Raw genomic sequence first — 12,290 nt, 5'->3', positions numbered from 1 at the left:
GCATGGTCGTTTTATGTTCCGGCGATTAGTCCCTTGTGTATATAAAATGTATAAAAATCACCATTTTCCAAACCAACCGTTTAAACACCATTTGTCTGCTTTCAATGCGTAAACCGTAAATAAAACAAGAGGGCCATGATGGCCCTAGATCGCTCACCTGACCCATCAAACTCATTCAAACAATTATCTAGACAAGCATTCTGACCAAGTCTCATGACAGGTGAGTCAAAAATGTGACCACTACAGTGTTAACAAGGATTATCCATATTTGAGCAGTGTGACCTAGTTTTTTACCCAGGTGACCCATATTCAAACTTGACCTAGAAATCATCAAAACAAACTTTCAGACCAATTTCCAGGATACTTGGATCAAAACAGTAGCAACTAGAGTGTTAACAAGATTTTTCTAGTTTTAGCTCCGGTGACCTAGTTTCTCATGCGATTTCGAACTAATCCGAGCAATTACCTAGACAAGCATCCTGACCAAGTTTGATGATAATTGAGTCGAAAATGTGACCACTAGAATGTTAACAAGGTTTTTCAATATTTGGGCGGTGTGACCTAGTTTTTCATCCAAGATGACCCATGTTCGAACTTGACTTAGAAATCATCAAAACAAACTTTCAGACCAATTTACAGGATATTTGGATCAAAACAGTAGCCACTAGAGTGTTAACAAGTTTTTTCTATTTTTAGCTCCTGTGACCTAGTTTTTCATCCGAGATGACCAATGTTCAAACTCATCCAAGCTATCAACTAGACAAACATCCTGACCAAGTTTGATGATGATTGAGGCAAAATTGTGACCGCTAGAGTGTTAACAAGGTTTTTCTATTTTTAGCTCTTGTGACCTAGTTTTTCATCCGAGATGACCCATGTTCGAACTCATCCGAGCTATTAAATAGATAAGCATCCTGACCAAGTTTGATGATGATTGAGGCAAAAATGTGACCGCTGGAGTGTTAACAATGTTTTTCTATTTTTAGCTCCGGTGACCTAGTTTTTCATATGAGATGACCCATGTTCGATCTCATGCAAGCTATCACCTAGACAAGCATCCTGACCAAGTTTGATGATGATTGAGGCAAAAATGAGACCGCTAGTGTGTTAACAAAGTTTTTCTATTTTTAGCTCCGGTGACCTACTTTTTCATCCGAGATGACCCATGTTCGAACTCATCCAAGCTATCACCTAGACAAGCATCTTGACCAAGTTTGATGATGATTGATGCAAAAATGTGACCGCTAGAGTGTTAACAAGGTTTTTCTATTTTTAGCTCCAGTGACCTACTTTTTCATCAGAGATGACCCATGTTCGAACTCATCCGAGCTATCACCTAGACAAGCTTCCTGACAAAGTTTGATGATGATTGATGCCAAAATGTGACCGCTAGAGTGTTAACAAGGTTTTTCTATTTTTAGCTCCGGTGACCTACTTTTTCATCCGAGATGACCCATGTTCAAACTCATCCAAGCTATCACCTAGACAAACATCCTGACCAAGTTTGATGATGATTGAGGCAAAATTGTGACCGCTAGAGTGTTAACAAGGTTTTTCTATTTTTAGCTCTTGTGACCTAGTTTTTCATCCGAGATGACCCATGTTCGAACTCATCCTAGCTATCAACTAGATAAGCATCCTGACCAAGTTTGATGATGATTGAGGCAAAAATGTGACCGCTGGAGTGTTAACAATGTTTTTCTATTTTTAGCTCCGGTGACCTACTTTTTCATCCGAGATGACCCATGTTCGAACTCATCCGAGCTATCACCTAGACAAACATCCTGACCAAGTTTGATGATGATTGAGGCAAAAATGTGACCTCTAGAGTGTTAACAAGGTTTTTCTATTTTTAGCTCTTGTGACCTAGTTTTTCATCCGAGATGACCCATGTTCGAACTCATCCGAGCTATCAACTAGATAAGCATCCTGACCAAGTTTGATGATGATTGAGGCAAAAATGCGACCGCTAGAGTGTTAACAACAAAATGTGAACGGACGACGGACGGACGACGGACAATCATCGATCCTAAAAGCTCATCCTGAGCATTCTAAGTAGAAAAAAGCATTTTTATTTGTCTAAATCCATGGCAGAGATATGTCTTATTGCCTGGAACAAGGGACGATGGTCACGAACAATTAAGTATCAAAGCTATACCTAAAATGGTACAGAAAAAAGGTAGGGTAGTAACCGTATATGGAATGAAAAACTTAACTCAAAATGTGACGCCAACGCCTGGGTGAGTAGGATAGCTCTCCCTAGTGTATATATACAATTGTCAAGCTTAAAAAGATAAATATATAAATTCATAACGCCTTGGCAGTAATTCTATTTAAGTATAGAGTATTAACTAGTCTAATATATGTAACTCAATAAATGTTATGAATATTTATTAAATAACAGACAGGCATCTTATGAATAAAACATCACAATGCAATCAACAAAACAAAATCAAAATCTGACAAAGTATTAATGTGATAATAACAAACACATTAACAATAACATAAAAGAACAAGTTTTTTTTTTAATCAAAGAATATAAAATAAAACAACTGAGATAAATTTAGGTAATAATATGGATTAATTAAGCTACATTTCTATAGGCTATAACAGAGAATGTCATACCTCTATACCGCTTTATGAAACAATAATGTAAAATACACAACACAACAAAATATGGCAATTATACACATATTATGCATGCAACCCTTTACATTACATAAACATGCATGTCTACGCCGTAAACGTACATACGCTTCATAATCTTACTTCTCAACAGTCTCAGTCAAATTAACTTTTCTTAGACCTCTTGAACTCAATCTAATCCAGTCCTTTACGAGGACTACGGGCTCACTCAAAACAGGACAGGTGTCTCATTGTAATTGATCAGAAATATTGAAATCTATTTACAAATATATTGTTTGAACAAAGCATCCATTTTCATTCGTAATCTAAGGCAACCCATGAGTTCCAGGAATGAGCTCCCTCAAACCCGTTCCTTTGGAACTGGTAGTCTTTGTCCGCTTCTCGTATTTCGTCTTCTGTGTTCATTACCCATGTACCTTCAAATAAAATATTGTCGGCTTCCAAGATGTTAAATTTCACAATTCAATTATCATTATGCATTTTCTATTGCAAAAAGTGAAATAGTGGATTCGCATAAATGTTATCATTAAGATGAATAAGAATCAACATTTTAAGTTTTACGGTCTTAAAAATATATTCCATTTTTGTATGTATATACTTTGCACATAACATATAATTATTATTATTATCAATTATCATTATTAAACAAATATCTGGTTCTGTTTTGACTGAATATCAATGATTAAATATTGGTACAAATAAATCAAAAGTTTTGATAGTTTAATTTAGAGTGAAGCGAATATTTATATTACTTTCATGTAATGTATCGCCATGTATGAAGTGAACTGTCAAGACAATTTTAAAACAAAATAAGAATGCCATTTATTTAGACAGCCAATTTTGAAAGCATAAAACTATTGACAAATAGGTGATTTTGTTATACCACCCGTTTTCCTAGGTCAATAAATATAAAATTATAAAATAGTTGGTAAAAGTGGCCAACATCAGATCTGTTTATCAATATGTTCACAATATAAAAATAATATCACTATCAGTTTGTTCACAATATAAAATAATATCAGTTCTTTAATGAAATTAGCCCCTTCCCGCACTAGATTGCCAATTTCGTGCTTTTTCAAATCCATTTCTTGCCGAACGATAGTCATTAATGGCCTCTTGAATTTCTTTTTGTTCATTCATTACAAACGGTCCTGAAACATACCATAGTAAAAAGTACATCTCTTATTACTTCAAAGTTGATTAATTAGTTATTTAATAGCTGTGCATATAGGGTATGAGCATATTTGTAAATATAGATTACTCAGTACATGCATGTATGTACTTCCTACATTTTGCCCTTGCATTGCACATGCATGTACTTTTGTTTTGAGTTGGATTTAAAGTTATACTGATACTATAAAGATCACGTGTTAACTTTCAAAATTCAAGAACCAATAACCTCTTGTAAACTAATGAAATAGCTACCTGGCAAGAATAAAAATCAGGAGTCATTGATTTGAACCCACAGTTGTAAGGGCAAGTAATTCAAAGTAAAACTAGACCTATCACTGAAGGTGATTAATACCTCAACTAGCAACTTTAACTTTTTGAAAAATAAGTGGTCTGAAGACAAATTTGAACTCAACCTTTAGTAAATGGAGTATCAACTGTGTGCAAAAAATTATTTCAATAAATTGTAATTCCAACCAGGATCTTCATATAACTTGCTATATATCAAGTTTGATTACAATATATCATTCCTAACTCTAGATATTGTCCCCAAACCATTTTTCTATTTTCAGAAATGGTGACCTTGACCCCAGGGGGTCAAACTGTGGTACCATCCAGGGTATCCATATAAGCTTGCTATACACCAAATTTAATTACTCATTCCTAACTCTAGTTATTGTCGGGAAACTATTTTATCTATTTATAGCAACAGTGACCTTGACCCCAGGTCTAAATGCAATACCAACCAGGGTCTTCATATAAGCTTGCTATACTACAATATCTCATTCCTATCTCTAGTTATTGATCGAAAACCATTTTACTATTTTTGGTAATGGTGATGTTGACATTGACCCCAGGGGTTCCACCAGGGTCTCCACATTAGCTTGCTTTACACCAAGTTTGATTACAATATCTCATTCCTAACTCTAGTTATTGTCCGGAAACCATTTTTCAATTTTAGTAATGGTGACCTTGACCTTGACCCCAGGGGGTCTAAATGCAATAACTCAATAACTAATTCAACTATAAGCCACATTGAGGCCTAATTTCAAAAGATATAACCATTTAATAAGTACAGGATCACCAACAGTGTTTAACAATGTACTAACTGTCTTTAATTATATTGTCACAGAAAAAAAGGTTGCATCAGTCTGGGACTTGTGAATTATGTCACTCTTCAAACTGAAGTTTATTAAAGTACTCACCATGTTGCACTATTGGTTCATTTAATGGTTTCCCAGCTATCAATACAAAATGACAAATATCATCACCCTGTAAAACAAATTTACCATTTTAAAATGGCAACACAAGAAAAATTAATCATTATATTGTAAGAAATCAAACATATAACATGCACAATGTATAATATTGAGTAAATTTCTTGTCTATACATGTATATATATATGCATAATATCAACCTATAATTTTTGATATGTTATATGGCCCTGTTTGAATGATTGTAAGCTTATATAACCAGAGTTATATGAGCAGTTATATTACAAACAAGCATAAATACAAGGTCATAGAACCTGTAAAAAACCTTAATTTTATCTTTTTTAGTTAAAAACAAATTCCTTTATTTGAGGAATACTGAAAATTACTTCATGAAATTTACATAAGTTGTGTATACAGTTTATATAAACCTCACAATTATCAAATCAAAATCAATGCTACCAACATGACAGTATTAGAAAATATAAGGCTCCACTGAATTTTCTCTAGGAACTGTTGTGTTGTCTGTAACTTTACTTTTATAACAAGTAAATACTCACATTGTTAATAACATCCAGCATGTTCCCTGGACCTAACAACAGTGTATGATGGGGAGGTCCCTGTTTTGCATTGTCACTTGGTCCTAAAATTAATGCTCTTGCAAATATCAGATAGTTTAAACAATGGCAGCTATAGGGCTTAAATACTTTAACCAGTGCGGCTTTTGCAACTCTGTATAAACAGTATTGCAAAGCTGTGCAAATATTTTGACAAAAATTTCATTTAAGTTATAAAAACATAGTGTAAGGAGGCGCTCAATGTTAGTGTTAAACTATAAGCATGCCAAAGAAAAAGAGATTCTTCTCAACTGTAAACTGGCCTCGAGGTTATATAATATAAATGTATGTGTGTTCTGTCTTAAATCTCAGGATTTTCATTGGTCAGCTGTGAACATTCTATGACAGTTTCTGACCAATCAAATACCTGACATCTGAGTTAAGTTTAGAGTTTTTCTTGATAACCTGGGACTAGTGTAGTTTCTATACTCAATTTACTGAGAAAAAATTTATAAAATAATAGATTGCTTACCAGTGGCTCACAAAATACAATTTTATCAAACCATTGATAAATTTAGTATTGAATCTACACTCATTCATTATATTCTCATATGCACAAATTTGTATTGTATAAGAATATTAAATTTTATTTATGCATATCAATTCATTTATAAAAACCCATATACCAGGAAAGATTTTCAGGGAATTTTCCAAAAATTTAGAATTACAGTACTTTTACTTTTACTTATAACAAGAAAAAACTGTCTTTTTCATGTATATTTAAATATGTTATATTTAAATCGCATACTCTTATTAACTAAATTAAAGTGAACAATTGGAAATTTTCACTGAACAGTTGAGAAAAGATGACAGGGTTTGGCATTCAAAATGGACAATTTTTCTTCAGGTATGTTTACACCTGTACATAATTACATGATAAGCCTGTATACAAAAATGCAAATAAAAAATCTTTGTTATTAACTTTAACTTCCCTGAAACACATGAATTCCAAAAAGGGTCAATAAAAACAAATCTATTAGAACTAAACAATGCCTATCAAAAATTGTAAGTAACATTACTTACCAAAAAGTGCCGATCCAGACAGCACATATACGAAACCATTCCAGCCTTCAGGCACAGCCTGTTTAAGAGCTGCCCCTTTGTCAAGTTTAAAGTCAAGGTACATAGTAGGTGTTCTTGTTTTCACTGGTGACTAAAATGATGAAAAAATGAAACAAGTTTTTTGGCATTATATGAGCTATTGTGTCTTGATGTGTACTGTGCTGTTGGCATGACCAGAGCAGACCAAGATCAGCCGGCATATCCATGCATCTGAATATGGTCTGCACTGTTCACTATCAAGTCTGTACTTATTTCAAAAATTTTACCCTAAAACAATGAATGGTTTTGTCTAGAGATTGATCGAAAGACAAGTCCATTTAAGATATTTAGCATTATGTGTTATTTGTGTCACTTAAATACTCAAACACCATGCTGAAATTTCTTTAATGAACTTGTCAAGCTTTCATTTTTGGAATTGTTCATTATCACGTTTGAGGAATTCATTCAAAAATTAATGCAGATCAGGCACCAATAATGAGTAAAACTTGGTTATACTGCAAGGATGTGCAGGCTGGCCTTGCCTTATACTGATTTCAAATGTATATTCCTTTCTGTTCCATCTGGATTAGGGTAAATACATATAAGCTTTGATATTTTGCTCTAACTTTTGCATAAATTACATTACCAAAGATAGATATATCTAAAATATATATAAGAAGATTTTACATTTGTATAATTCAGTCCCAATCAGTATATTGTATTTACTAATTCTGGTTTTTTTAAAAAGGGCAACTGATACTGAAGTAAAGTTTAAACAACAGGTGATTATATACTGCAGAGGTACATATGAGCCGCGTCATGACAAAACCAACATAATGGATTTGCGACCAGCATGGATCCAGACCAGCCTGCGCATCCGCGCAGTCTGATCAGGATCCATGCTATTCGCTTACCAACTTTATTACAAGTGGAGAAACTGACAGTGAACAGCATGGATCCTGATCAGACTGCGCGGATGCGCAGGCTGGTCTTGATCCATGCTGGTCGCAAACCCATTATGTTGATTTTGACATGACACGGCTCATATATGTAATTACATACATTAACATTCCACCTCCATACACCACTATTTGTATTATGTACAAAAGCATGCACATGTGGGCAGAACCACAAACTGTCCATTAGGAACATAATGTTCCATTATTATATAAAATCAAACAGTTTAACAATTTGAGACCTTATGTAACTGGTTAAATAAGCAACATACCCATAGAGAATCTTTATGGTTTATATTTACCTTGATTCCAAGTGATTCTCCAGCAATAACCTTTACACTTACACCATTCTGTTTTGTTTTCGGAATATCTTTGTCCAGTAATTCTTGATAAGCAGGCTCTACCATTTTGTTTTGTTTTGACAGATTCACCCAAAGCTGTAACCCATGCCCGATTTCATCGCCCTCCGGCATTTCACAATGCAGTATACCACGACCAGCTGTCATCCACTGAAGCAGATTAGAAAATGTTTTGTTTGAATTTCCATACAGCAACTATCTGTCGACTTTTTTTGTGTGCTTCTGTTAGGCACATCAACGCTATCTTTAATTGTGACATGCTCACGAAAAATTATCAATGCCTGAATCGCAGGCTAAAGCGACAGTTACACAGCAACTTCAAGCAAACAACTAAAATGCACACAAAACAGGTGGATTTTTTCATGTCCACACAAGTGTATAATTCAAACAAGAGTTATGGGCCTTGGTCAGTGACTATGACTAGTAAAGCATGTTAAAAGTTTAAAATGAAACAAATACTTTTCCAATTGTTTTGAGATACATCATATATGCAAATTGGATATTCCTTAAATTCACAACGGGATATAATATCTATATGAATATTAATGCTTTGGGCTTTTCAAGTTCAAGTGAATACCTTCATGTGATATACAAATGTATATCATAACATGGATGAAAAACCTTAATAAAGTATTATACTATTTCATATCTAGCACCAATGTCAACCCAACGTAAGGTTAGACAACACAGTTCCACTTAGTCTGGAGTTCCTTCCCCTTATACTACGTTATAGTAGTAAATGTAGGCAGGGAACCAGACTAAGTTCCACTCTCTATTTTAACCCTTGCCTGGCTACATTTGTGTAATGGATTTGCCCAGCTTTGAATTTGGAACATTCCATTCAACATTTTGGGGATTTCAATATCAAATACAAAACAAAGATTCTGTGGCTGGCCTGGCTCAATACTGGTGACAAAGGCTTCTTGTCATTTTAGGTTGTCAGCATGTTAAGGGTAAGAAAAGGCTTCAGATTAGGTACCTGCAGATCACCTGGATTTATAACACCTTTATGCCCACAAAAATCTTCATGCCGAAAAGATCCCTCTAGCATATAGGTCACCTGGAATGTAAAAAAAAAGAATTCAGTTAAATAACGAGGGAAAAGCATAATACATCTTCTCATATGCTGTAATAATTAAATTAAGATAAGAAAATTAACATACAATTTTATAATTACCTTAATAAATATATTATAGTCTTTACATTGTTAATAGCTATGTGTATCCTATTCATAAAACAGCATATGTAATTGTTTCTAACAAGATATCAGATGCTTTATTTCCACAGTCAAAGCCAAGCCCATAGTTAATAACTATTTTATGGTATTTTTTTTTAAAAACTGTGGCATTGTTCATATTAATTACAGATGTTCCTAATAATGTCCTGAATAGTGTAAAACAGTAATGCATCTGGAATTACAGATGTTCCTAATAATGTCCTGAATAGTGTAAAACAGTAATGCATCTGGACCTTTCAAATACCATTCTATTTAGCAATTTGAAGAACCTGAATTATATAAGATAAGAAGACCTGAATAATACTATTAAGAATCTTTTTCGCAAAAGATGACAATTTCGAAATATGTATAGCTTAAAGATCTTAACCACTGGCATAGGCACCCCATGCAGGAAAGGTCTTGAGGTAAAAATCTGTGTTCAAAGCCACCAAACTGCAAGATAGTTAACGTTAATATACATGTATACCAAGTTATTCTTGCATATCAGACAGCATTCTCTAATACATGTACCGTTTACACCGGTGCTAGAAAACCCTGTCTTACACCCCATGTAAGACACGTTGCATGCTTTAAATAACGTCATTGCAGCGCGCATTTTATGAATGAATTGCGTTCTTAGGATGACATCACTTAAACGTTATGAATGAAGTTGTAAGTTATATGCTAGAATATCAGTTTTCGTAATTACTGTTCTGAAAATAATTGATATGTAATATGCAAGAAAAAAAATCAAACACCGGCTGTGGGTACAGACGGGAATATCTAGCTTGAGGGTGACTGTTTACGGTGATAACGAGGCTCTGCCGAGTCTGAACCAGCAGCCGGTGTAAGATTCATATATTCTGGTACCAAAACAGGTCCAAAGAATTGACTCAGATACAAGTAAAAGCTGAACTTAGATTTCCACTGCTATCTGATACCTGCACTCCAACTGAGGTTATAGACTAAAGTTAATTACAACTTATTACAGGGTGTAATTTAAGAAAGACAAATATACATGTATATCACTTACTGTTTCGAATCCTCTATGTGGGTGATCAGGAAATCCTGCAGGCTTCTTCACTTTGAATTCATCTAACAACAGAAAAGGGTCTAAGTTTCTGAGTTCCGCATTTCCAATGCTTCTACGTACCCTTGCGCCCATGCCCTCATCTTGTTCGCGACTCTCAATTACTTTTTCTATGGTTCGTGACATAGTTTCTATAGTTACCGTGTAACTTTCAATTTGGGAGGTTTCAATTACCTCAATGCTTGAACACTTGTCTTTCGTGCAATATTCCTTTTTATTGTCACTATGACTTTCCACTGGTGGCAAGATTAGCAATGACACTACCAAGTAAGTCCTGCAACAGAGAGATTGAAATAAAAGGAATGATATGACATTTCAGCAGAGTGTTCTATTTTATGACACGTGTCCCAGTTATTTGTTTACACAGCATGTGAAAATCAACAGCGTATTTCAATCATATTTCAATCAATTTCAATCCAAAAGGCTCATTATAAATTTAATCATATTTTCCTATCATACAGTTCAGCTGTTAATTGATAGCATTTGAGATTTTCATGAAAAAGTTATAAACAAAATGCAAAACCCATACTACAGATACGTACCATTTCATTGCAAAATTCTATTAATAGCAGCAGGGAAAACCCGTTCAAATTAGAATCTACTGTGCGGAAATAAATTATTTATGCGGCATCACATACAGCTCGGTTTTAACTAAACGAAAATTTATATATAAAAAATATTTGTATTCCATAATAGCCAAGGAAAAGTTCAGGACAATGAAAAAATAATGTAAAAAATCAGAGATGTTTTACTAAATCCGTAACAATCGGTGTGAAGTTTTGTTGTTGTCGTTTTTTTTTCATAAAGGTTTTAAAATATGAAATATAGAAACCATTTTATACCTTTGTTTATATAATGAAAAAAAAATCCGAACAGCATTAATTTAATATTTTAGAAAACCTAATTGAAGCATTCCTAGTTCTTATTTAAATGGATATGTTTTTGAGAAAGTCACCTGGAAAACATGTGAACAAATATATTATATCATATACACACCGTATTACCGGCGGCAGTGATGGCAGATCACTGCAGTGATGGCAGATATCTGAAAATTACCGATCAATATAGGTAGGTTATAAATTTGGTTGGTTTAATTATATTACACAAATACGGCCCATTTCATTGCTATAAAACTATTGTCCATTGAATGGAGATACTGTAAGGTAATTTTGGACTCGTTTTTTCCTGTTTTCAGACTATTTTGAGCAGGTTAAAAGTGAAAGCCATAGAAAAATCCGTGAAAATGTCTGTTTTCTGTTCAAAATATCTCAAGTTTTATGTAAATGGCAGGATTTCCTGTTATCAATATAGACGTTCATCCATTGGGGTCACGCAAGCCAAATATCTACCCCGTGAGTCTTTTCTTGAAAGTTTTACAGACGCTCAATCTTGTCCGGTCGAAGAAAAAATGCTGCCGTTGTAGGCAGATACATATTATAAATGCTGCCGTCGATGGCAGAAATACCATGAAAGTGGCTAACATTCTGACAGAAAATCAAGTTCAATCTTTTATCAATTCCTCTTTTCTTTGCGTCCTTTTAGTCAGAATTGAGACGTTAAACTATCATTTCTAATAATTTCTCAAGATAGAAAAGTTATTAACCCATTACCCCATGAGCATCTTGTGAAAAATGGCTGTTTTCATTTTAAGGTCTCCCGTTACAAGTTCAAGTTGCTATAAAACTATAAAAAAAACTGCTTCAATACTAATCAAACTTGGCACAAATGTTGACTAGACCATTGCCTTTGTAACAACATGTTCAGTCTGAAATTTCCTGTTACCATAGCAACTAGGGGACGTCTCAAAATTGCCAAAAATCACTATTTTGCGTTGATTTTTTCCATCAAAATTGATTACAAAGTGCTGCCACTTCTCAATGGATTGAGATAGAGTCAAAGGCTTTTCAGCATTGGTTACACGTTACCTTATGATCGACCTGGGGCCATTTTTAGCCTCCCACAAGTTCAAAGTTTTCTTGGCGA

General features: G+C 34.1%; 1 protein-coding gene across 2 annotated transcripts; it reads right to left on the bottom strand.

Annotated features, from left to right (window-relative positions):
• Positions 1-2,376: 2,376 nt before the first annotated feature.
• LOC132726052 (pirin-like) lies at positions 2,377-10,958 on the bottom strand. Of its 2 annotated transcripts, none has more exons than XM_060711300.1 (8): positions 10,850-10,958; positions 10,251-10,581; positions 8,981-9,061; positions 7,945-8,151; positions 6,669-6,798; positions 5,589-5,671; positions 5,022-5,088; positions 2,377-3,062 (listed from the first exon to the last, which is right to left on the bottom strand). In XM_060711300.1, exons 1-8 carry the CDS (start codon positions 10,855-10,857, stop codon positions 2,941-2,943), a joined length of 1,029 nt encoding a protein of 342 aa, XP_060567283.1. In that variant the 5' UTR covers positions 10,858-10,958; the 3' UTR covers positions 2,377-2,940. The 2 variants fall into 2 exon arrangements, with proteins under 2 accessions (XP_060567283.1, XP_060567284.1); XM_060711301.1 differs by having other exon boundaries at positions 2,377-3,797; positions 10,850-10,948.
• Positions 10,959-12,290: the final 1,332 nt, after the last annotated feature.

The sequence above is a fragment of the Ruditapes philippinarum genome, unplaced genomic scaffold (assembly GCF_026571515.1).
Source record: "Ruditapes philippinarum isolate M1 unplaced genomic scaffold, ASM2657151v2 ctg12254_1_1_1_1, whole genome shotgun sequence".
Lineage (NCBI taxonomy): Eukaryota > Metazoa > Mollusca > Bivalvia > Venerida > Veneridae > Ruditapes > Ruditapes philippinarum.
The sequence above is the reverse complement of the archived record's forward strand: the minus strand, read 5'-3'. Positions and strand labels throughout refer to the sequence as shown.

What these genes read in the sequence shown, in the direction of transcription:
- LOC132726052 (XM_060711300.1), bottom strand. An exon ending in TAAATCCAGGTGATCTGCAG is followed by an intron (nt 8,152 to 8,980) that starts GTACCTAATCTG and finishes AATCTGCTTCAG; the next exon opens with TGGATGACAGCTGGTCGTGG. An exon ending in TGCTGGATGTTATTAACAAT is followed by an intron (nt 5,089 to 5,588) that starts GTGAGTATTTAC and finishes TTTGTTTTACAG; the next exon opens with GGTGATGATATTTGTCATTT.